We start from the raw sequence: 27,527 nt of genomic DNA on the forward strand, positions 1-27,527 counted from the left end.
ATCAAAAACCATAGCAAGGCAATAAAATAAAAAAGAAAGAAATACTGGAAAGGATCAAATAAAACTGTCATAATTATTTTTTGCAAATTCTGTACATAGTAAACTAAGATAAATATAAGAAAAATCAAATTGCAATACAAAATAAGAAGAAAAGATTAACAAAAGCTGTACAATATTTTAGGAAGAAAAGTAGAGGATTCTCTGGGTAGTTACTAAAGAGAACTTAAGAAATGGGATATGGATTTCATTTAGGAGGAGTAAGAGTCAATAATTCAAATGTGTCAGTATTCCCCTAAAATTATGTATTTATTGTAATGCTAATTAAGATCTTAATAGTTCTTTGTTGTGGCATCAACAGAATGATTTTAAAGTTAACTTGAGAGAGAAAATGGCCAAGAAGAATCTAACTGAGAGATTTGATGTTCCAATTAGCAACAGTTATTATACAGCTTTTAGTAATTAATATAGTGTGATATTCATTCAAGAATAGACAAATAGACTGATAGAATAGAAAGCCACACAAAAAAATGTGCTCCTGTGTGGAACCATGGTATTTGAAAGTAGTGCAAGACAAATTAGTGAGAAATGAGAACATTCTTAGTAAATGGTGCAGTAAAAATTGGCTATCCATGGATAAAAATGAGTATGGATTTCTATCTCACATCACATATGAAAATCAATTCCAAAAAGATGAGGGACTTATATATGAGAGGCAAAAGTTTAAAACTTTAAAAAATATAAAAGAGAATATCTTTACAGCATTGGGGAAGAAAAGGGTATTTTACTTTAAATTTTAAAAAACCACCTATAGAGGGGGAGGAGCAAGATGGCAGAGGAGTAGGAGACCAAAATTTCATCTGGTCCCAGGAATTCAGCTAGATAGGGATCAAACCATTCTGAACACCTACAAACTCAACAGGAGATTGAAGAAAAGAATAGCAACATCTCTCTGAACAGAAAAGAGACCGCTTTCTGGAAGGTAGGATGTGTGGAGAAGTGAATCCGAGGCGATATTCAGGAAGATAGATGGCGGGGGAGGGCGCCTCCATCAGTCGCTTCTGGCAAGTGATAGAGCTGCGGAGCACAAAATAGAAACTTTTAGAAGTCTGCTCCATGAGGGACTTCGCTCCAGTGGCTAAGCTGGGGGTGGAACCCTGGCGGGACAGTGTGGTCTCAGGACCCTCGGGGTCACAGAAAGACCGGGGGTGCCTGAGTGCAGCAGAGCTCCCAGGTATTGGAGCTGGGAAGCTGGCTGCAGAGACAGAGCCAAGGAGTGGGCTCTCAGCTCAGGGTTGCCATAAACCGTGATCTTTGGCACAGTCGGACCACTGCTCCTCCAGCAGGGACCCAACAGTGGCAGATCTGGGGAGACTCCCCTTCCTCCCCTGGGAGGAGTGGCGTGGGACTGTTCTGCTGGGTTGGGAGACTCCAAACGGGGTCAGGTGCCAGAGATAGAAATGCTCAGTCACAGGCCAGGTGAGCACAGAGTGCGGCTGGAGACCAGGGAGATGGGAGTGACTGACTGCTTTTCTCTGGGGGCGCACTGAGGAGTGGAGCATGGAGTTCTCCACTCCTCTGGGGCAGAGATTGGGAGACCGCCATTTCAGTCTCTTCCTCCAAAGCTGTGCGGAAAGCTTGCAGGGAACAAAAGCTCCCAAGAGCAAACCTGAATAGGTTACTTAGCCCGGACTGGGCAAGGGTGGGCAATTCCGCCTCCAGCAAAGACATTTGAGAACCATGGCATCAGGCCCCTCCCCCAGAAGATCAGCAAGAACCATCAGCCAAGACCAAGTTTACCGAAAATTCATGGCTTTTTTCCCATGATTCTTTATAGTCTTTCAAAGCTAATTTTTAAATTTTTTTTCTTTTTCTTTTTTTTTAAATTTTTCTTTTTCCCTTTTTACACCAAAATCTTATCCCTTTTTAAAAAAAATCTTTTTTATTTTACATTTTTAGAGTCATATTCTATCCCTTCATAGTAGTTAACCTTATTTTTGGTATATATATATATATATATATATATATATATATATAAGTTATTCTCTCTTTAAAATTTTGGGATACAGTTTCTTCTAACAGATCAAAATATACCCTAAATCTCTAGTGTATGGCTTTGTTCTAGTCTCCTGCCTGATCACATTCTCTTCCCCCCCTTTTTTTAATTCCTCTTCTTTCTTCTTTCAACCACTTCTTACCTTATCAATTCCTTTTATAAAATTTTTTATAATGTTAATCTTTACAGTCATATTCCATCTCTTCATCATATTTACCCTTATTTTTGTACATATATAAGTTTTTCTTTCTTTAAAATTTTGGGAGGCACTTTCTTCTAACAGAGCAAAATACACCCAAAATCTAGTGTGTGGCACTGATCTATGCACCAGCCTGATCATATTTGATCATATTCTGTTTTTGTTTTGTTTTTGTTTGTTTTTATCTTTATCTTTTTTCTTTCTTTCCCTTTCTTATCCCCTGCTTTCAGGTCTTTTCTGATTTGTTTAGTGTGTATTTTCTGGGGACATTGTTACCCTGTTAGCATTTTGTTCTCTCATTCATCTATTCTCCTCTGGACAAAATGACAAGATGGAAAAAATCACCTCAACAAAAAGAACAAGAGGCAGTACCGACTGCAGGGACCTAAACAATATGGACATTAGTATGATGTTGGAACTAGAGTTCAGAATGATGATTTTAAGGATACCAGCTGGGCTTGAAAAAGCATGGAGATATTAGAGAAACCCACTGGAGAAATAAAAGAACTAAAATCTAACCAAGTCAAAATCAAAAAGGCTATTAATGAGGTGCAATCAAAAGTGGAGAATCTAACTGCTAGGATAAATGAGGAAGAAGAGAAAATTTAGTGATATAGAAGATCAAATGGTGGAGAACAAAGAAGCTGAGAAAAAGAGAGATAAACAACTACTGGGTCACGAGGGCAGAATTCGAGAGATAAACAATACCATAAGACAAAACAACATTAGAATAATTGGGATCCCAGAAGAAGAAAGAGAGAAAGGGGCAGAAGGTATATTGGAGCATATTATAGCAGAGAACTTCCCTAATTTGGGGAAGGAAACAGACATCAAAATCCAGGAGGCACAGAGAACACCCCTCAAACTCAATAAAAATAGGTCAACGCCCTGACATCTAATAGTAAAATTTACGAGTCTCATAGACAAAGAGAAAATCCTGAAAGCAGCTCTGGACAAGAGGTCTGTAACCTATAGTGGTAAAAACATTAGACTGGCAACAGACCTATCCACAGAGACCTGGCAGGCCAAAGGACTGGCATGATATATTGAGAGCACTAAATGAGAAAAATATGCAGCCAAGATACTATATCTAGCTAGGCTGTCATTGAAAATAGAAGGAGAGATAAAAAGCTTCCAGGACAAACAAAAACTAAAGGAATTTGCAAACACAAAACCAGCCCTACAAGAAATATTGAAAGGGATCCTCTAAGCAAAGAGAGAGCCTAAAAGTAACATAGACCAGAAAGGAACACAGACAATATACAGTAACAGTCACCTTACAGGCAATACAATGGCACTAAATTCATATCTTTCAATAGTTACCCTGAATGTGAATGGGCTAAATGCCCCAATCAAAAGACACAGGGTATCAGATTGGATAAAAAAACAAGACCCATCAATATGTTACCTGCAAGAGACTCATTTTAGACCCAAAGACACCCACAGATTGAACGCGAGGGGGTGGAAAACAATTTTCCATGCTAATGGACACCACAAGAAAGCTGGGGTGGCAATCCTTATATCAGACAAATTAGATTTTAAATCAAAGACTATAATAAGAGATGAGGAAGGACACTATATCAAACTTAATGGGTCTATCCAACAAGAAAATCTAACAATTATAAATAAATATGCCCCTAACATGGGAACAGCCAATTATATAAGCCAATTAATAACAAAAGCAAAGAAACACATTGACAACAATACAATAATAGTGCAGGACTGTAACAACCCCCTCACTGAAATGGACAGATCATCTAAGTAAAAGATCAACAAGGAAATAAAGACTTTAAATGACACACTGGACCAAATGGACTTCACAGATCTATTCAGAATATTTCATCCCAAAGCAACAGAATACACATTCTTCTCTAGTGCCCATGGAACATTCCTCAGAATAGATCACATCCTAGGTCACAAATCAGGTCTCAACCAGTACCATAAGATTGGGATCATTCCCTGCATATTTTCTGACCACAATGATTTGAAACTAGAACTCAATCACAAGGGGAAAGTCAGAAAGTACTCAAATAGATGGAGGCTAAAGAGCATCCTACTAATAAATGAATGGGTTAACCAGGAAATTAAAGAAGAATTAAAAAAATTCATGGAAACCAATGAAAATGAAAACACAACTGTTCAAAATCTTTGGGATGCAGCAAAGGCAGTCCTAAGAGGAAAGTATATAGCAATACCAGCCTTTCTCAAGAAACAAGAAAGGTCTCAAGTACACAACCTAACCCTACACCTAAAGGAGCTGGAGAAAGAACAGCAAATAAAGCCTAAACCCAGCAGGAGAAGAGAAATAATAAAGATCAGAGCAGAAATCAATGAAATAGAAACCAGAAGAACAGTAGAACAGATCAACGAAACTAGGAGCTGGTTCTTTGAAAGAATTAACAAGATTGATAAACCCCTGGCCAGACTTATCAAAAAGAAAAATGACCCACTAAATAAAATCATGAACGAAAGAGGAGAGATCACAACCAACACCAAAGAAATACAACTAATTATAAGAACATATTATGAGCAACTCTATGCCAGCAAATTAGACAATCTGGAAGTAATGGATTCATTCCTAGTGATGTGTCAACACCCAAAACTGAATGAGGAAGAAATAGAAAACCTGAACAGACCTATAACCACGAAGGAAATGGAAGCAGTCATCAAAAATCTCCCAACAAACAAGAGCCCACGGCCAGATGGCGTCCCTGGGGAATTCTACCAAACATTTCAAGAAGAATTAATACCTATTCTTCTGAAACTGTTCCAAAAAATCAAAATGGAAGGAAAACCTCCAAATTCGTTTTATGAGGCCACCGTTACCTTGATCCCAAAACCAGACAAAGACCCCATCAAAAAGGAGAATTACAGACCAATATCCTTGATGAACCTAGTTGCAAAAATTCTCACCAAAATACTAGCCAATAGGATCCAACAGTACATTAAAAGGATTATTCATCATGACCAAGTGGATTTATCCCTGGGCTGCAAGGTTGGTTCAACATCTGCAGATCAATTATGTGATACAATACATTAATAAAACAAAAAACAAGAACCATATGATCCTTTCAAAAGCTGCAGAAAAAGTATTTGAGAAAGTACAGCATCCTTTCTTGATCAAAACTCTTCAGAGTATAGGGATAGAGGGTACATACCTCGATATCATAAAAGCCATCTATGAAAAACCCACAGCAAATATCATTCTCAATGCGGAAAAACTGAGAGCTTTCCCCCTAAAGTCAGGAACGCGGCAGGGATGTCCACTATCACCACTGCTATTCAACATAGTATTAGAAGTCCTAGCCACAGCAATCAGACAACAAAAATAAATAAAAGGCATCTGAATCAGCAAGGAAGAAGTCAAACTCTCACTCTTTGCAGATGATATGATACTTTATGTGGAAAACCCAAAAGATTCCACCCCAAAACTGCTAGAACTCATACAGGAATTTAGCAAAGTGGCAGGATATAATATCAATGCACAGAAATCAGTGACATTCCTATACACCAACAACAAGACAGAAGAAAGAGAAATTAAGGAGTTGATCCCATTTACAATTTCACCCAAAACCATTAGATACCTAGGAATAAATCTAACCAAAGAGGCAAAGACTCTGTACTCAGAAAACTATAGCATACTCATGAAAGAAATTGAGGAAGAGACAAAGAAATGGAAAACGGTCCAGGCTCATGGTTTGGAAGAACAAATATTGTGAAGATGTCAATGCTACCTAGAGAAATCTACACATTCAATGCAATCCCCATCAAAATACCATCCACTTTTTTCAAACTAATGGAACAAATAATCCTAAAATTTGTATGGAACCAGAAAAGACCCGAATAGCCAGAGGACTGTTGAAAAGGAAAAGCAAAGCTGGTGGCATCACAATTCTGACTTCAAGCTCCATTACAAAGCTGTCATCCTCAAGACAGTATGGTACTGGCACAAAAACAGACACATAGATCAATGGAACAGAAAAGAGCCCAGAAATGGACCCTCAACTCTATGGTCAACTAATCTTTGACAAAGTAGGAAAGAATGTCCAATGGAACAAAGACAGTCTCTTCAACAAATGGTGTTGGGAAAATTGGACAGCCACTTGCAGAAGAATGAAATTGGACCATTTCTTTACACCACACACAAAAATAGACTCAAAATAGTTGAAAGATCTGAATTTGAGACAGGATTCTATGAAAATCTTTGAAGAAAACACAAGCAGCAACCTCTTCTACCTCACCTGCAGCAACTTCTTCCAAGAAACATTGCCTAAGGCAAGGGAAGCAAGGGCCAAAATGAACTATTGGGACTTCATCAAAATAAAAAGCTTCTGCACAGCAAAGCAAATAGTCAACAAAACCAGAAGACAACTACAGAACGGGAGAAGATATTTGCAAATGACATATCGGATAAAGGGCTAGTATCCAAAATCTATAAAGAACTTATCAAACTCAACACCCAAAGAACAAATGATCCAATCAAGAAATCGGCAGAAGACATGAACAGATTTTTTCCAAGGAAGACATCCAAATATCCAACAGACACACGAAAAAGTGCTGAACATCGCTCGGCATCAGGGAAATCCAAATCCAAACCTCAATGAGATACCACCTCACACCAGTCAGAATGGCTAAAATTAACAAGTCAGGAAATGACAGATTTTGGTGGGGATGCGGAGAAAGGGGAACCCTCCTACACTGTTGGTGGGAGTGCAAGCTGGTGCAGCCACTCTGGAATCAGTATGGAGGTTCCTCAAAAAGTTGAAAATAGAGCTACAATACAACTCAGCAATTTCACTACTGGGTATTTACCCCAAAGATACAAATGTAGGGATCCGAAGGGGTATGTGCACCCCGATGTTTATAGCAGCATTGTCCACAATAGCCAAACTGTGTAAAAAGCCAAGATGTCCATTGACAGATGAATGGGTCAATAAAATGTGGTATATATATATATACAATGATATATTACAGACCCATCAAAAGAAATGAATTCTTGCCATTTGAACCAACGTGGATGGAACTGGAGGGTATTATGCTGATGGAAATAAGTCAATCAGAGAAAGACATGTATCATAAGATCTCACTGATATGAGGAATTCTTAACTCAGGAAACAAACTGAGGGTTGCTGGAGCGGTGGGGCGTGGGAGGGATGGAGTGGCTGGGTGATAGACATTGGGGAGGGTATGTGCTATGGTGAGTGCTGTGAATTGTGTAAGACTATTGCATCACAGAACTGTACCTCTGAAACAAATAATACATTATATGTTTAAAAAAAACCCAAAAAACAAAAAAAACCACAAGGTAACAGGAAGGGAAAAATGAAGGTGGTAAATTGGAGGGGGAGATGAACCATGAGAGACTATGGACTCTGAGAAACAAACTGAGGGTTCTAGAGGGGAGAGGGTGTAGGGGGATGGGTTAGCCTTCTGATGGGTATTAAAGAGGGCAGGTACTGAATGGATCAATGGGTGTTATATGCAAACAATGAATCATGGAACACTACATCAAAAACTAATGATGTAATGTATGGTAATTAACATAATAAAATTAAAAAAATAAATAAATAGATATTGAAAAAAATATAATTATATTAAAAGCAAAAAAAAAGTATAAAAAAACTATAAAAAATTGATAAAATTGACCTTAAAAGGAAGACACTATTTTCATCAAAGTCTGACATAATGAGAGTAATTAATACAAACAGTCCTATTGGGTCACCTGTATGGCTCAGTCGGTTAAGCATCTGACTTGATTTTGGCTTAGGTCATGATACCAGGACCCTGGGATGGAGTCCTGCCTTGGACTCTGCACTCAGTGTGGAGTCTGCTTGGGATTCTCTCTCTCTCCCTTTCCCTTTGCCCCTCCCCCTTCTACCCAAGAAATTTGTCCTTATCACCGACATACTTGATACATTTGGAAAGCTCGTGTATAAGCACATCTTCTCCATGTGTGTGGATAACCGCAGCATCTTACCAATTTCTATAGCTGCTGTATGGAAACGTTCTCATCCATACAAGTTACCACAACAAGCTTGCTCCCATTGCTCCTGTTCTCAGCCAAATGATGGCATCGGCGACCATAACCCATAATTGACCTGTTCACTTATTCATTAATTCTTTCATCCATCCCTGTATCTGTTATTTTAAAAACGATTTAATACAGCTATTTCTAAGAAAGAGAACTCCACAGACCTTTGGGGCTGGAAGAGTCATCTGGCATCAGATGAGCAAACCCATGGGGGAAGAACCAAGGACTTGCCCTCGGCCCTGTTGCCAGCTAGTGGGAGCCTTGCTCTTAAGCTGGATCTGCGCTGTCCAACATGGCGGCCACTGGTCATGTGGGGCACTTGCGATCTGGCCAGTCCAAATGGAGGATGTGCTGTGTGTATAAAAATACATTGGATTTCAGAGACTTAATAGAAACAAAAGACCATAAAGTATCTCACTGATGATTTTTAAAATTGATTGCATGTTGAAGTGACATTTTGGGTGAATTGGGTTAAATAAGGCATTTTATTAAAATTTCACTTGTTTTAAGCTTTGTGCAGTGGCAGTATCATAGGCAATGAGGTTTATCTGAGGCACAATTATTGCTAATTAAAATTTCACTTGTTTCAATCTCTTTGAAAAAAAAATCTTAAAAAAAAAAAGTCCCAAATTTGAGGAATACATTTGAACATAGATAACAATGCATTAGCATACAGAATATATACAGAACTCCTAAAGTAAGACAGAAAATCATAACCCAATAGAAAAAATGGGAAAAAGACGTGGTATAAATAGGCATTTTATGTGAAAAAAAAAAAGATCGCCCAATCAATATATAGCAGATGCTCAAGAAAATAATCAGGATAATGAAAAATCATAATGAAACACTATTTCACTCCCATTAGATTAGCACAAATTTTACAAAGTAGATATAATTTCAAGTTAGTCTTAGAAAAATAACAAATGGTCATTTGATTTTAAATCTTTTAACATGGCCTCCTACAAAACTATGAGGCTGATGAAGAGAACACACCAAATAACACATGACTCATACATTTAGAATTAGTAAGAGACAAGAATGGCATGAATTTCAAATTATTTTACGTCTGAAAATCATCATCAAGTTCCAACAGAGCTGCCATCGAAGCTCCACTTCCACAGCAAGTCTGTGGGCATGGAGAGAAGGATGGAGAATTTAAAAATCTTTGTGGACATAAGACAGAGGAGCAGGGTATATAGATGAACTATGAGAAAAAAAAAGAAATCTCTCTAGAAGGACACAGGTCAACAATAAGCGTTAAATCACCAAATGTAGCTCTGGAACCCAGGAGTCCACAATACCAGTCACATGGCAGAAAGTAACCAGAGTTAGCCATGTTTTGGAGACAGAAGATAAGTAGAGAAGGGATAGCACCCCTTCAGCTACGATAGGAAACTAAAGCAGAATGAAGTGAAATTAAGAATGCTGTAAGAATGGAAGAGAAATAAAACCCATCAATGCCTACTGTCTCCCATTGCCACCAACACCTCAATCTAAGATGATATACTTCACTTCAGTGACAGAAGAGTATGGTACTGAACTAGAAAACCATTTCATGAAATGCCTAGGAATAAGAGAGAGAGAGAGAGAGAGAGAGAGAGAGAGAGAACTTATTTCAAATAAAGCTATGTAGCAAGAAAATAAAAATGCAAATCAAAACATTTCAGAGAAAAATTCTTCCAGGGAAAAAAAAATTGAAACAGAAGGAATCTATAATACAACACTTGAATCGGAATTAAACAAGCACTCAAACACTCAAACAAGTACTTGGAGATATAAAAAGCCCAGCTATCATCAGAAATTAAGAAAAGAAATGCAGGAGGAGGAGGAGAAGCAGGAGGAGAAGGAGCAGGAGGGGGAGGATAGAGAGGGGTACAAGGGGGAGGGGAAGGAAGGAGAAGGTGGGGGAAGGAGAAGAAAGGCAGCAGCAAAGAGATTTAACTAAACAAAAAAAATTTGAAGAATAAATTCAATATGCCAAGGACACTATTAAAATTGAAGATATGCATCACAGAGAACTTCTGTATGGTCATTATGAGAGTATGAACTATACATATGTTTTGGACAGCAGTTTGGCATTATCTATTAAAATTAAAAATGTCATGCTTCACACTCAGCATTTGAAACTTTAGCATCAGCATTTCTAGAGCAGGGATCTGCAAACCACAGCCCACTGACCAAATCTAACCCACTGCCTGATTTTCTAAGTAAAGGTTTATTGGAACAAAACTGTGTCCATTTTTTATGTGTTGTCTTTGGCTGCTTTTGTGAAAAAGGTAAGAGTTGAGTAATTGCAAAATGTAGCCCACAATGCTGAAAATATTTACAATCTTATACTTTGTTGTAAAAATTTGCTGATGCCTGGCCTAGAAAGACCTTTTTCTGTATTAAGAAACATGTATGAGAACGTTTATAGTGAAAAGCTGAAAACACCACCAATATTCATCACCAGTAGAACAGACAACTAAATTGGGAGAATATCCAATGGGCTACAGAGCAGAGAAAAGGATGCAGATGTATGCAACAACAGGAATGAATCTCCAAATAAACTGTTGAGTAAAACAAAGGAAGTATGAACATGATGTTTCCATCTGTGCCAAGGTTAAAACATATGAAGCTGAACAATATGCAGTCTGTGGAATCATACACATGAAATAAAATATTAAAGTAACATATGGGACAGATCAAGTTGTTCCCATGTTTATCCTTAGGGACAGGGAGAAAACAGTCTCAGCGGCTCTCACAAGGAGTTTCACGGGTACTGGTCTAATTTTCTTTCTTTAAATGGATGGTGTATCCAAAGCTGTTTGCTTAATTGTCATTTACATTATGACTTTTTAATTTTAAAAAATCACTTCAGGGGCGCCTGGGTGGCTCAGTTGGTTAAGCGACTGCCTTCGGCTCAGGTCATGATCCTGGAGTCCCAGGATCGAGTCCCGCATCGGGCTCCCTGCTCGGCAGGGAGTCTGCTTCTCCCTCTGACCCTCCTCCCTCTCATGCTCTCTGTCTCTCATTGTCTCTCTCTCAAATAAATAAATAAAATCTTTAAAAAAAAATCACTTCAGATCCCAAATCAAGTATCATTGTCTTTTTAGCAAGAGAAAATTTATCTAACACATTATATTATTTCCACAGATTATTTTTTCACTCTGTTTAACCTACTTACCATATACACTGGCATGGACATTTTTTAATAGTTAACTAGTTTATTTGTTACTTATTTCTGAACGAATTAGTTGGATACAGATCTACACACACACACACACGAGTTATATTCCATATACTTATAGAGTAATTATAAAGAAGAACACAGTGGATATTACATGACTGGGGTTAAATGCTCTTGGTTAGGTCACTGCTCTGTTCCCTGGCCAGCTAGGTGATCCCTGAATTCTTCTATCATCTCAAAGTGTTACCTATGAAATAGGAATACTAATAATCTCTGCCTTTCTTTTTAGTGTGTATAAATTTAAAAAAATGCTCTGTAGTCATTTGTATAAATAATACTGTCATTGTCACTTTCACACCCCAGCATGTGACATCTGCACGTCTTTGTTTCAGATTGTATGGCTCGCCAGGCGACATTGACTTCTGGCCCGCCCTCATGGTTGAAGACCTGATCCCTGGTACGAGAGTGGGGCCAACACTTATGTGCCTGTTTGTTACCCAGTTTCAGCGGCTAAGAGATGGAGATAGGTGAAGAATTATCTGTTATACTTATCAAAGCTAATAAAATTGTTTTTTTGCCCCGAAATATAGGTATACAATAACATTATGAGTGTGAGTCCATGCTTTCTATGATTTAAAATATTTTGAATATAAGAAATAACAAATAGTATTTGGTCACAGAATTTTTCTGACTACTGATAATACCAGATAGCATTCCTTTTTGTAAATTTTTATAAATCTTTGTAGAAAACAAAAGAAATAGACTGTCTAGGAAAGGCATAGAAGTCAGTGGTTAAAAGGATGCACTAGATTTACTACCCTGTGTTTAAATCTGGGCACACCTACTCAAAACTATTTAACCTTAAGAAGCATAACACCTGAAACCTGTTGCCTCATCTGTGAAGTCTGATTAACAGTAGTACCTAGGGCTCATAGATTGTGGCAACTGTGAATGATGTTGGCAGGCAGGAGTTGACAGCAGGCCTGCAGCTGTATCTCTTCATCCTCATGGAAGACCTGTTGACCCAATACTAGACCTCCTTGCAAAACTGTGCTAAGGTAAGCAGAAAGATAACTGGGAATTCTTCCTAAAGATCTCTTGGTTTGTCTGAAGTGTTTATTGTAAATCAACTTGACTTTATGAAATTATGACAGACAGCTGGCTGGAGATGTAAGTTCATGTAATATCTTTCTTGCAAGGCTAACCAAGTATAAAAACTAAGAAAACTGAAAAACTAAGCAGTCCCCACTGGGTTGGCATGGGACACACTATTAGCTCTCCTCTTTTACTTGAACCAAATGTGTTCCAGGGCACTCGCTGTATCTTCTGAATCATTAGTATAGTCTTGAGTAAGAGCTAGGAGTCTTGTGAACCTGTTTGACAATTCAACCTTTTGTATTATTGCAGAGATGTGTGTATCTGTATCTACATATCTATATCTATATCTCTATATGACTTAAAACACTATCTAGAACTTTTTTTTTAAGATTTTTTATTTATTTGTCAGAGAGGGGAAGAGAGAGAGAGAGCACAAGCAGGGAGAGTGGCAGGCAGAGGGAGAATTAGACTCCCTGCCAAGGAGGTAGCCCGATGAGGGACTTGATCCCAGGACTCTGGGATCTGAGCTGAAGGCTGAGCCACCCAGGGGTCCCCTAGAACTTAGTTTTTAATTAGAGTTATACTAAAAATTATTCTTTACTTAAATTTTTCTTCCCAATCTCTTCTACTTATGAATTATAAAGAAAGTAGGAACAGATTTAATTCTTTTAATTGCACATTGGCAAACATTCATAGTATAATATTTCATTTTAATTTTTATAAATTAGTTTTAGCACTCTGGATTTATTGCCACACATAGTTGGGCCATGTTCAAATGATAGTAGTTAAAAAGTAAATAAATTTGGGAAAGCTTTGTTTTTTTTGATGTAAGCCGTCTTCCTCATTTGTATTAGTTTACTAGGGTTACCATAAAATCCAAAAGACTGAGTGGCTTAAATTACAAATGTCTTGTCTCACAGTTCTGGAGTCTAGGTGAAGGTTGGGAGTGTTGGTCCCTACAGCGACCTTTCTCCTTGTCTTGTAGATGGCCAACTTCTCCCTTTCTCTCCACAGTCTCCCCTCTGTACCTGTCTGTGTCCATATTTCCTTTCCTTATAAGGACACTAATCATATTGGATTATGACCTTAATTCCCCCATGACACTCTAATGACTTATTTTTACTTAACTACCTCTTTAATGGACCTGTCTCCAAATAAAGTCACATTCTGAAGTACTGGGGGCTAGGATTTCAGAATATAAATTTTGAGGGGACACAAGTCAACCCATATGCCATGTGAGTGGCAACAGTGTTTGCTTCCTATCATATGTTGTATTCTTAGCATGAGAAAAGTGCTTGGCATATGGTACTGAAATACTTCCTGAAGGAATGAACGAGGGCTCACTTTAATAATGTTTTTAAACTGTATGGTTTCATTTGAAACCGAATGTGTTCATTCTAATTAACCAATAGATATAATAAACTAGTGTGTATTAATAAGTACAAAGCAACATTTCCCTTTTAGGCAAACATGTCAATATTAAACTGTTCAGGTAATTTCTAAGACCAGTTTATGGAATTTTAGATTAGAAAACGTGCTTTTTAAAAATCTTTTAAAACTTTACAAAGCTTTACTTTGAATCATTTTGTAAAACTTGAAGAGAAACCGATAGTTCAAAAGCATGGGATTTAAGAACTTTATAAATATTGGAGGCAATTCAAACACGCTTAGTTGGAGAACAAACATAATCCTTTCCATATGCTTCTCTTTTGCTGAGCTCCTCTGTGCTGTTATCTCCGCTCCGCACGCAGCTCAGTGCAGTGCTCCCCGCAAGACCCTCACTCTGTGCCTCTCCTTGCTGACCACCAGGTTCTGGTATGAGAACCCCGGGGTGTTCACTCCCGCACAGCTCACTCAGCTGAAGCAGGCGTCACTGGGCCGCGTGCTCTGTGACAATGGTGACAACATCCAGCAAGTCCAGGCCGATGTCTTCGTGAAGGCACAATACCCTCAGGATTACCTGAGCTGCAGTGAGATACCTCAGGTCGATCTGCGAGTGTGGCAAGACTGCTGTGAAGGTCAGTGAGAACACCGTTAGCCCTGTCTGAATTTGCATGTGTGCGCGCTTGTGTGATTTCTAACGTCAAAGATTAGACTCCTTCAACAAAAGTGCACGGAGGAAAACACACGACAGCAGGTCTTCTAACCTTTAGGAATCAAACATGTTGGAGAGGACTACCGGAAGGCGTTCCACCCCCCCTCCTCCATTTGGATCCAATCTCCTCAGAGTGGGGAGGGGCTTGTCAGGGAGGGAGGGGCCCAGCAGAGCAGGGAGGGGTTGTCAGAGGCAGGGAGCGGCCTGGGAGAGTGGTGAGGGCCCAGCAGAATGGGGTGGAACTTGGTGATCAATCTGGTCTCTAGTTCTGCTTGCCCTTCAGATGACTATGCCAAACATCAAACTCCAGTCATTTGGTACTGGATATATCTGCTTCCTGGGGGTCAGCTGACCACAAAGAGGAGAAAAAAATAATAGTAGCTCAGCTAATTTAGACTATTTAGTCTCCATACAATATTGCACCCATGTTCATGGAAATTTGGGGATGTCCTGATAGAGAACTTTCTCTAGTGATATAATTTGCCACGTCTACCATATCACCTTTTATAAGCCAAACTCTATCTAAGGTGCTTTGTATGCATCTATTTTGTCACCACCATACCTCTTAAGAAATGTGGCTCTAACTCTCCTTTAATAAATGAGAATATGGCTCAAGAGTGTCAGATAACTTGGAGTAAGTGGTAACTTAGGGCTAGGGAGAGGATGCATGTCAGCTGACACCTAGAAATGAACTAAGAACTTGATGGTTCTGAGCTGAACATGCTGTGGTCCCACATGTGAGCACATACCTCTCACATGATACCACACTTTTGTCTCTTCTGCCTCTACCAACACACAGGCCACAGTGGCCTTGTGCCCGCCATGTATAGAGGCTATGGACCTGGGGGAGCGCTGATGTTCTCTAAGAAGACAAAGGCAGCTGCCATCATAGAAGTAGTACTTGGCATTCACAGGAGAGATGTTATTAGCCCCAAACATTCCTGAGTGGGAAAAGCAAGTACTAGAAATAGGAGAGAGTGTTGAACCAAAAGCAGTGACATCTGAGTTGCAGTTTCCTTTTTCTCTATGGTGGATTTTATGGGGCAGAAAAGAAAGTCATTTAGTGCCGTGAGAAGGAGGTGTACTTTCCCTCACCTCAAATTCTTGGTGATTATGGCCAGGAATAATGAAATATTTCCAGCTCTCCAAAACATGGGACACAGGGATGCAATGTGAAAAACAAGATGTATGGCAAGTAGTAACAGTCCTCTTGCTTTTTCTGCCATCTTCAGACTGGGCATTGAGCCCACCGAGTAGAGGAAAAAATAGATGGGATGGCAGGGTGTGGGCCATAATGATGAAAATAGCTGTGCTGTGGATGGAAGTGATGATTCAAGTCCAGGAATCAAAAGCTGTGGTCCCATTTTGCCCACATATGCCTGTTCTAGATGCTCACACCACCAGCCCTGTGATAGGTGATTCATACATAATGCCTGCCTATCTCATAGTCTTTATGAGTCTTTCAAGGTGGGTATCATTGTCCCCACTTCACATTTGAAGAAAATGAGGTTCCTGGATTCTAAATGCATATTCTGAGGTCCCCCAGCTGGGATTTAAACCTATATATAGCCAACCTGAAAGCCTCAGCTCTTTTCTCTGTGTGCACAGTCTCCTTTGAATACCCATAGGACACGTGCATGGCACAGACAGTGAGCAGGTACCAAATGAAGGCACCCTGCCTCTGCCACCCTCTTTCTCCTTCAGTCCTGTGGCTCCAATGTACTATCAGACATCTCAAGACCCAAAGGAGAGACCCTCTCATTACTTAAATTGTAATGCATTTGTTATTGGTGATATTTGTTATGGAAAATGCATTGCAAAGATTTAACAGGCAAGGGAAGGAGGGAATCTTGAATATGTGAAGCATTCTTATGATTAAGATCCTAATTTATGGTCTTGAGCCCTAGTAAGAATGCTCTTTCTTTAATAGAAACTACAACAAAAATCCTCTCCTAAATGCACAAATACATTGAAATTAATCTTTCCAAAACTGTAATATTGTAAATGTAATTGAGTTTTGGATAACTGTACTTTATTATTCTTGGTAGGTAGAAGGCATAAGACCTAAAAGATGGACATGGGACTTGTATGTCACTTAGAGAGCTGTGTTGCTGTGTGTTTGTGTAGACAGTGAAGTGGTGGAGTATCTTAGGGTGTTAAGGAGTTGGACTTTCTTTTCATTTTGCATGTCATTCATCACATTATATCATCCATTTATCTTTGCTTCTTACCACTGTATAAATATACCCAAGTCATTCCATTTATGTATATTATTAGGTCAGAATATGTCTAGATGGTAACTTTTCTTATCAACTCAGTCTCAAACTTAGTGAGTAATTTCAATTCACAGATTTATACTTTTCTTCAACAAAGGGGGATGTGAATCTCATATTCTTTAATAATTATATATTCCTTAAATATTGTATAATATATATATTTTTTCCTTTTGAAATATCTTTGGCTATTAGGCCTGCACAGTTTACCCTCCAAATCTCTTTTCTTGTCCTTCTTATTTCAACCTCTTATATTTTTGCTAAATGTTCTAATATATTTTTTGCTCATGACCACTAATATCAGATTCACTAATTTCAGTCTCAGTAGGAACCATCCTCCTTTTAAATTCCTCTATTTAAATTCCTCTATTTAATTTCTTAGTTCCAACATCATCTAATTAAGCTTTAGGAAGTTTTTCTCTGCAGCATTTGCCATACCTTAAATTCCTGTGTTATAATTCTCTGCCTCTTCCATTCCCTGGGGCATGCTCTGACGATGGCATTCCCTACTCTTTCCTTGGCTGTCAGGCTCCTGGAATGGACAGTTACTTTTCCTCTCTTGGATCGCGGGGATTCAGGTCAGGTTGTTGACGTTACCTCCATGGCAAAAATACTTGCAGAAGGTGATACCAGCCACTCCCAGGCTGAGGGCAGGAAGACAGCCCATCTACCCAGGTCATTCTCCACCTTCTGAGAGGTAGAGACCCCCGGCAGGTCCTGAAGGCAGAAGCTATCAGGGAAGCCACAGAAATCTGGACGTCAAGTCCTTCCAGAGCTGAGCTGCCCCTAGTCCTCTTCCCTGGCTGGGTGGTTCCCAAGGTGTTGGGGTCCCTCAGGAGCACTCGGCCTGACTCTTTCCCAGGGCCTCAGCACAGCCCTCTCCTGGTCCCCTGAGCGTGCGCCTGTCTGCGGGGTCCAAGGCAACACAGCTTGCCCTGGGGAGTCCTGGCCTCGGGACTGGGAGCCTAGGGGAAGACCTATCTTCCACACTGGGGAATACCTGTAGTTCCTGTGACCCTGTGATGAAGCATCTACCACTGGGCCAGGCAGGTACCTTTCTTCTTGCCTTTTGTTGAGCTGCATCCTGATCAAGGTCTATGATCTCCGGGGAAAACATGGGTACCTGAGGTTTCCTTTGTGTCAGGGTTAACCAGCAGATGTGGTTGCTGAAGGTCATGGAGGTTCCTGTTTAATCATTTTATGCTCTCCCTTGTGTGGACTAAAAATATACTGAAGCAAGCTGTGGGAAAACTAGTTTTGATCTGAAGCTAAGGTAGGACCTGGAATTCAGTTATAAAACATGGGTTTCTTTGAAGATTAAAAGCATTCTGATATAGAACCTTAGGAGTTCCCATAAGGAGAAAGCAAAACACATTTTTTTTTTAAGATTTTATTTATTTGAGAGCGAGAATGAGAGACAGCATGAGAGGGAGGAGGGTCAGAGGGAGAAACAGACTCCCTGCTGAGCAGGGAGCCCGATGCGGGACTCGATCCTGGGACTCCAGGATCATGACCTGAGCCGAAGGCAGTCGCTTAACCAACTGAGCCACCCAGGCGCCCAGCAAAACACATTTTAACTGTTTACTAGGTCATTCATGCTCCCTCCTGTCCTCTTGTCTGGGAATGCATAAATCCCATGGGCTCTAAGCCCATGAAGCCCATGGGTTTTTTTTGTTTTTTATTTTTATTTTTGTTTTTGTTTTTGTTTTTGTGTTTTTGTTTTTAGAGAGAAAGAGCATGAAAATGAGGGTGGGGAGAGGGGAGAGGGAGAGGGAGAGAATCTCAAGGCTCAGGTCATGATCTCAGGGTCATGGGACCCAGCCCTCCCTGGGGATCCATGCTCTGTGGGGAGTCTGCTTGAGATTTTCTCCCTCCTCTCCCTCTGCACCTCCCCCTGCTTGCACTCTCTCTCTCTCTCTCTCAAATAAATAAATATTTTTTAAAAATAAAAAATAAAGAAAAACAAAAATCACACAGTGACCCTCCAAAAACTTAGGAAAACTTTCCTAAGCATCTTGTTTGTTCCATTTTGTCATTACGTACTTCATGGGTTTATTTCTCTGCCCAGCTTCTGTATTTGACATGTAGGTTTAAACTGTCTGCTGTGTTGACTCTGATTTTGTCAATATGAGCAAACTGCAGCTAAATATGTGTGAACTGATTTATCTGAAAGAACCTATCGACAATTGGACATCCTCCACCAGGATTACCTCCTTCAGGGACCAGTTCTAGATACTCCTGACTTGATATCTCTGTTGTACCACCGAGCAGTACACTGGAAGTCACGAGGGGAACCGTCATTTGCACAGGCACTACCAGCAGTACCAGAGAGTGTGGAGAAATGGCAGAGGCGAAGGGGGAGCTACATGCTGGTTCTGGATGCGAGCTTGCATGGAGCAGATGTACACCTTTGGTACAAGTGATATGGCAGAAAACTAGGGTACTTAGGAGTTAGTCTTTAAATACAGCACTCTGAAATGATTAATATCAGTAAGGATTAAAGAAACAATATTCTAATTCAAATCATGGAAGGTTCTAGCCAAAGATTATTTACCTACTGTTCATGAGGTTTCTGTTTTTCTGAGTACATAAGAAAATGCTATTCTGTCCATAATGCGTCTGTCTATATTATGTTAAAACAACTTAAAGGTTGATTCAAAGTATATGTAAGCATTAGGTCAGTTTGTGGAGGTAGTTACCAGATGAATACATTGCTTGATTTGGTGTTATTCTTATTTCATCCAGCATAAAAGTGGTAATTCAGTGCCATAAGTATGTACTAGAAAACAGTAAGTTCTTACCAAAAATATGGAGAAAAGCATGAAGAACAAAAAGAGGTTCAGAACAGACCTGAAGTATTCAAGTATTCAAAGTATTGATTGATTTGATTTGGTTTTAAGGAAAAGGGAACATGGAGACCTCACAAGTGTTGTAATTAACAAAAGATCACAGTGATCAAAAGAGCAAATGACAGAATGAATGAATTTAATAAGTAGGAATCTTTTTTACCAGCATATAAGGTAATGCAACATTTCTCAGATTTTTAGATTTAATATGTTATATCATTTAACATAATTTATAAAGCAGAAAGCATTTCACATTACATTTCTGGGTTCTTTTTCTCCCTTAGCTATCTTAGTTATAGGTCTTCAGAGTGAGAGATATCGTGAGAGATCATTTCATTTGGGAAAAACAAAAACAAAAACAAAAAACAACAAAAAAACCCACTTCATTTTAAGATTAGGAAGCAAAAATTGAAAAGGTCTAAGTAACTTACCCTCACTATTTATTAGCAGGGCTAGGGATAGAATGCAGACATCTCAATTCCAAGACCAGGTTTATTTCTGTTCTTCCTTATCTTACCTTGTCATAGCTAGTTTTCTTTTCTCTATACTTTTCATAATTTCCTCCAAGTCCCTTTTACTTGAGATAAATATGGGAACTCTTCTTCAGCTGGATGACCTTCCTTTTTAGAATCCTATGCTAACAAATTGTAAATGCAACACTCTTGACATTTACCATCAATTTAAACTAATTTTTAGTATCATTTAATCAATAGATCAAGAGTCTTTGCATAATATTATAGACATCACAGATGCAACTAACAATATTCACAAGTCGTATTACCAATCTACTTATTTCAACAAGCTCTATAATTGGCACATTTGTTTGTGCCATAGATCAAATAAATCAAACTCTACTGATAAAATTGATTTTACATAGAGCATAAAACATTTCCTTGAGTGTCAAACAGAAAATGATTTACTCTCCACTCATTTTAAAAATGAAAAATATACCTAATACAGGTGATGTATTAAGACACCATGCCACTTGATTAAATAAAACTTTCAAATAAAACAATTTCACAAAGAACCAACAGATGTATATTTTCTACTGGGGTTTATGGAACCATCTGGTCTTGCAATTTCCAGCTGCATTTACATGAAGTTCTGTCTTTAAAACATCAAGTAATTTTAAATACAGTATATTTTATATACAAATGTAAATATATTTATGTTTACTCTTGACTTTAGTTCAAATAAATTGTGCTTATGTCTGTAAACTAATGAAAGTTTAATTTCTCCCATAAAAGACTGATTTTATTACCATAATATTTCATGATGTTATGGCTGTTTCATGCTTAACTTATAAAATGCCTTCAAAGTATTACTAAAGGAGTAAGATTTCAGCAACTCCTATAAAGCTTTAATGAACCAATTAATTTGCAGCAGTGTTCTCAGGTTTGTCTTTGAAAATTGTTGCTATTTTTAATAGAGCGCCATAGGACATCTCCCACTCTCCTTGGTTCTGCAAGTACATAATATCTTATATGAATAGCTTGTTGAAATCAAGTGAGAACAAACCTCATAAGTAGGATAAAGGGCACTAAATATCCCTGAAATGATACAAAATATGATGTGTTTAAATGGTGATACAGTTAATGAATCAAACTCTACTGATAATATTGACTTTACATATAGCATAAAACATTAGCTATTAAATGACATCTCGTAAGTTCTGAGGTATTGAGTTATCTTCCCAATACAGCATTTTTGTTTTTATTTACAATCTGTGACATCCCAGTAGGAAAAAACCTTCTGGTATCAGAGGTAGGTTGTTGGGGTGCCTGAGTCACACTCTTGATTTCCGCTCAGGTCATGATCTCAAAGTCATGAGATGGAGCCCTGTGTCCAGCTCCATGCTGGGCCTGGAGTCTGTGTAAGATTCTCTCCCTCTCCCTTGGCCCCTCCCTACCCCCCTGCAACTCATGCTCTTTCTCTTTCTCTCTAAAAAATAATGAATAAATAAATAATTAAAAAAATAATAAAAAAATAAAAAATGAAGTAGGTTGCTAATAAGCATGGTTTCTTTAAGTTGTTTAAGTTTTCATTAAGTTTTTGTCTTTTAAGACCAAAAATTGATTTTTGATTCCTTTTAGTGTTACTATAAAATTTTAAAATTCTCATTATATTTAGAATTATTAGTGTTTGAGTATTGACATTGATAATTAGTGAAATTTCTTTTCAAATATGCTCCCATGAAATTTCTTTTCAAATATGCTCCCATGAAATATACTTAGCAGTAAAGACAGGATATATGCCCTGCAGATCACTAGGGGAATAAAATAAACAATGTAGAAACTAACCAATGAGGCATAAGCGAAAATTAAAGAAAGCTAGTAAGACTCAGATGTAGTTGAAGTTTCAGTGTATTAAGAGAATTATTAAAGGTAGAAAATTCTTAGATGTATACAAAAACAGTTTCAACTCTACATCATTACAAGAGATACACATAAGCAAAATATTTAGAATGATCAAATATAAAACAATAGGTAAAAGTAAGTCAGGCACACAGAGATAGAAACATGACTGGCAAAAACAATATTTTAAAAAGTTGAATTTAAGGAAGAAAAGCACTAATGGATATAAGGTCTACTTTCATTTCACAATCTGTAATATAGTTAGAAACTCATGTGAAATAACTTAGCATCTATTTAGCACACTTTAATGGAAGTGTATTTGAATATTATCAGTGAGATCCCTTTATAAGTGATGTATCCAATTTTGTACCCTATGAACTAAAATTAATTTTATTTTCAAATATCCATGGAAAATTCTGAAAAGTTGATTATATGTCATATCACCAGAAAAACTGAAATTCTTTTTTTTTTTTTTAAGATTTTATTTATTTATTCATGAGAGACAGAGAGAGAGACAGAGGCAGAGGGAGAAGCAGGCTCCCCGTGGAGCAGGGAGCCCGATGCGGGGCTCGATCCCAGGACCCTGGGATCATGACCCGAGCCAAAGGCAGACGCTTAACCGACTGAGCCACCCAGGCGTGCCCCAGAAAAACTGAAATTCTAACAAGGAGAATTGACATGCAGTATTCTCAACTAGTCTAAAATTAAATGATTAGATTTAAAATAAAATTGTTACTTAGACTTTTTAAAAAGATTTTATTTGAGGGAGAAAGGAAATGAGCTTGGGGAGGGGTGGAGGGCTTGAGAGAAGCAGACTCCCTGATGAGCAGGAAGGCTGATGCAGGGCTCGATCCCAGGACCCTGAGATCATACCTGAGCCCAAGGCAGTCGCTTAACCAACTGAGCCACCCAGGCGCCCCTGCATAGACATTTTTAAATCATTTGAACGAATATTTTGTCAGGGAGGTAATGAAAATTAAGTGGAATATTTTATTAAATATTAATATTTATATTAGAGTATTTTAATATATATTGAATTTCCTATATTTTAACAATAAATTAATATCTGAGGTAATAGTTTTAATAATTATAATTTTAGTTTGCTAGGGCTGCCATGACAAAATATTCCAGGCTGCATTGCTTGAACAATAGACGTTTCTTGTCCCACCATTCTGGAGGACAGAGGACTGTAGGTATTTATTGCAGGGCTGGTTCCCCTTGAGGGCTATGAAGGAGAATCTGTTCCCTGCCTCTCCCCGAGCTTCTGGCGGTTGCTGGCATCATTGGCTTTCCTTGGCTTCTCCTGTATTACCCGTTTCTACCTTCATCTCCCCATGGTTTTCCAGCTGTGTGTGTGTTATCTGTGTCCAAGCTTCCCTTTTTATAAGGACACCAGTCACATTGGATTAGAGCCCACCCTCCCCCAGTGTGAACTCCTCTCAACTAATTACATCTGCAATGACCCTTTTTCCAAATAAGGTTACATTCTGAGGTACTGGAGGTTAGGACTTCAACATATGAATTAAGGGGAGGAGCACAACTCAATTCATAAAAGTGCATTAGTGTTGTTTTAAGCCACCGTGTTTGTGGTAACTTGTTACACTGCAATAGATAATGCAATTGTAAAGTAGAAAGAAAATGGAATGCTGGTAAGATTATGAAGAAATATGAGTGGTTTCCTGCTGTCACCCCACAGTTCAGTATTGCTCACTAATTCAGATGAAACACCATCTAAAGATAAGGAATGTAAATATACTTGGTTCCTCCATAGGAACTAGGAACTAGGAATTATATTTGATTGTTATATAAATACAACATAAAACCACAGCATTGAATAAAGTTGTTCTCAGAGTCTCCCCAAAATTTTCATTTTTATGTTTCTTTAAATTGTTATTTGTACTTTTTTCCCTTTTCTCTTCTTGCCAGCAAATGAGAAGTGTTAAAATGTTAAGAAACAAGTGTTGATGATAACTTAAAAAAAGTGTTACATATTTTTGTCATTTTTTAAGCCTATGATCATTGATATATTTTTAGTATGTGGGATGCAGCATTGGGACCCCGATATTCCATAGTTGCAGAATTTTGATCAGTTCATGGAAACATGCATGATTGCCTGAGCTACTGTAGCTTCAACTCCCCAACTTGAACTTGTTTACTCATCAAGGAATGTCAGTCCACTCCAACAAATCAGAATGTCCAGGCCTATGCCTAAAGCAGCTTGTTGTCTTCAGAATCTTCTGATTTAGTTAAATTAATCATTAATGTCCAGGCCTCTGTGTCCTGACATGTCTCCTTACCATGTGTCCATCTCTGGGCCAGACCAGATGGGGTCTGAGTTTGGATATGATTCATAGGGATTGCAATCTACATACCTATTGAAATAAACTTCCCTTTTTTCAGTACTCACTGCCAAGCAGGCTGACATCACGTTTCTACTAGTTTAATTTGACAATACCTTTAAATAGCAAATTGTTACTTTTATGCAAGTTCTGCAAATTGTTCTGTGCTGTTTTTCACTATAAAGAAATGTAAATGTAAAAAAAAAAATCCTGAAGTGTTTATACCAATTATTTTCAGGGAAATTGTTTTTTAAATTCATTTGGAATTGCCTTGAAAAACTGTCTACAAACACATTACCTTAAGTTTTAATTCATTCAACAACATTTTTTGAATGTTAGTTCTATGCTTATGAACAAAAACATTTATAACTGACATTATGCAAAAGTTGCTTATGAACTAAATAAGTCAGTCATCTTATTCTCTAAAGTTTCTTCCAAAAATAAGAGCCACATTTGAGCTTAATCTGTGTATGACATTCTTTCAGAGTGCTTTACTTTCCTTAACTCATTTAATGCTCTAACCAACTCCATGAGATAAATTGTGTTATCATCCTCACGTATAGATGAGAGAATGGAGTCAACAAGTTTAAATAGCTTATCCAAAGTAATATATTTCAAATGTGGAAGACACGGTATAAACCCAAATAGCTTGAATCCTTCAATCAAACTCTTAAACACAGAAAATAACAAAGAACTGGATATTTTAAAATAATGATTTGGCCACTTTGATTTCATTCATTCATTCATTAGAATATTTATTCAGTGTGGATCATGTTCAGGTGATGTACTATGTGGTGAGGATAAACTGGTAGGTAGGATGGAGCCCTCCTCTCTGCTCTCTCCTTAGCCAATGGAGAATAGTAGACAGATGTACAGAGTGCTAAGAGAATGTAATGAATTTCCATCTGACCTGGTCCTAGCAGTTTAAGAAAGGCTTCTTAGAGATGGTGACATAACACCTGTGGTGTTTGTTACTCAGGTGAGAGAGACCAAATAAAGTTGGAGCTGGATAATTAGCCATGAATTGTGCATTAGAGAGAAATGAGGCTGGAGACAGAAGAATGTGTGCATAAGGAAGGATTTTGTTTGACACAGTAAAGATCTAGGGCTTCATTCATAGTGCAAAACCTGAGGGATTGGTTGGGGGGTCAACTAAGGCTGCACTGAATGGGAAGTTACATGTACTCATGCACACACATGTTGCATTATGCTTCTTGAAAATGAGCCATATTGCTTTATCTTCATCTGCACCTCCTCCTAATGGTGTCTTGAAATATATCTTCTGTATTTATTTCATGCCTCCCCTAAGTCATATGTAGACCAGAAATTTGACAATATTTTTGAGCCAATATGAATTCAAGTCATCTCCTTTTATCTTCCACTCTAGATCTATTCATCCATCCAACTATCCATCCATCCAACCATCCATCCATCCATCCATCCATCCATCCATCCATCCATCCATCCACTCATCCATTCATTCAGTTAACAAATAATGATACCATTATTCCGAAGTTGCACAAACCACATATTCAAGAGTTTTAATCTTGTTATTTCTATTTTTCTCATTCCTTGCTGTAGTGTAGCAGTAAAGAGGTTGGACTTTTGAAACAAAATGTCTGGATTCAAATCCTGGCTCTTCCATAAAAAGCTGTAGTACCTTGGAGAAGGTAATGTAACATCTCTGTCTTAGTTTCCTCAATTTAACACTAGGGATAATAATACCCATCACATGTTACTATAAAGTTTCAAATTAATAATTGATGTTAGGCCTAAGAACAGAGTTTGACCAAGTGTATATACATATTTATATAAGATATATATGCATAGGTATAAAACCGAAGTATCTACCAAATTAACATACTGTTTTAATTCAAATGTTGTTTGCATAAGAGCCAAACATTCAGCAATCAAGGATGCTTTGCCTCTGCAGCAATAACTGGGGATAAATACCAAGGTGAATTAAAAAAAAAAAAAAAAAGAAGTCAGGAATAAAACAACTGTCACATTAAAAGAAAGAACTGCCTGGTCATTGCAACCCTAGTGGGTTGCTCACCCCACTCTCAATGCTCATTCTTTGGTGGAAAAAGGGTACAGGGGAATGCTTCTCTGTGTTTCTGTTCTCATATGTGTATCACTATATACCTGTTACATTACAAACACAACTAATTCTTTCCTTTTTGGATTTATGTATATGACCTTGCATATTCTACTGGTGCTTTAAAATAAATTCTAAAGTTCTATCTTCCTAAAAAATAAATGAAAGATGATAGATAATGTGAGTTGACCTGCAGCCCATTTCTGTACTTTTTTTTTAAATTTAATTTTATTATGTTATGTTAATCACCATACATTAAATCATTATTTTTTGATGTACTGTTCCATGATTCATTGTTTGTGTATAACACCCAGTGCTCCATTCTGTACGTGCCCTCTTTAATACCCAACACCAAGCTAACCCATCCCCCAAACCCCCTCCCCTCTAGAACCCTCAGTTTGTTTCTCAGAGTCCATAGTCTCTCATGGTTCATCTCCCCCTCTGATGTCCCCCCTTTCATTTTACCCTTCCTACTCTCTTCTACTTTTTTTTTTTTAACATATAATGTATTATTTGTTTCAGAGGTACAGGTTTGTGAATGAAAAGTCTCACACAATTCAAGCGCTCACCATAGCACATACCCTCCCTCATGTCTATCACCCAGCCACCCATCCCTCCCCACCCTCCCACCACTCCAGCTATGCTCAGTTTGTTTCCTCAGATTAAGAATTCCTCAAATCAGTGGGATCATATGACACATGTCTTTCTCTGATTGACTTATTTTGCTCAGCATAACACCCTCCAGTTCCATCCACATCGGTTCAAATGGCAAGATTCCATTCCTTTTGATCGCTCCAATATTCCATTGTATATATATATACAACTTCTTCTTTATCCATTCATCTGTCGATGGACATCTTGGCTCTTTCCATATTTTGCCTATTGTGGACATTGCTGCTATAAACATCAGGGTGCACGTACACCTTTGGATCCCTATTTTGTATCTTTGGGGTAAATACCCAGTAGTGCAAT

At 38.2% G+C, this 27,527-nt stretch overlaps 1 protein-coding gene and 1 pseudogene across 5 annotated transcripts in view; both read left to right on the forward strand.

Moving 5' to 3' along the window:
- PXDNL (peroxidasin like) overlaps nucleotides 1-27,527 on the forward strand; it is a 509,349-nt gene that overhangs the window by 443,434 nt on the left and 38,388 nt on the right. For all 5 annotated transcript variants that reach the window (XM_064588349.1, XM_064588346.1, XM_064588345.1 and 2 more), the window contains 2 exons: nucleotides 11,845-11,979; nucleotides 14,360-14,568. In XM_064588349.1, coding sequence (XP_064444419.1) covers nucleotides 11,845-11,979; nucleotides 14,360-14,568 — 344 coding nt within the window. The remainder of the gene's footprint in view (nucleotides 1-11,844; nucleotides 11,980-14,359; nucleotides 14,569-27,527) is intronic.
- LOC123860578 (U4 spliceosomal RNA) lies at nucleotides 8,792-8,916 on the forward strand (annotated as a pseudogene).

This window comes from Mirounga angustirostris, unplaced genomic scaffold (assembly GCF_029215605.1).
Source record: "Mirounga angustirostris isolate CCGP_5_RB_7025 unplaced genomic scaffold, mMirAng1.0.hap1 SCAF_4, whole genome shotgun sequence".
Classification (NCBI taxonomy): domain Eukaryota; kingdom Metazoa; phylum Chordata; class Mammalia; order Carnivora; family Phocidae; genus Mirounga; species Mirounga angustirostris.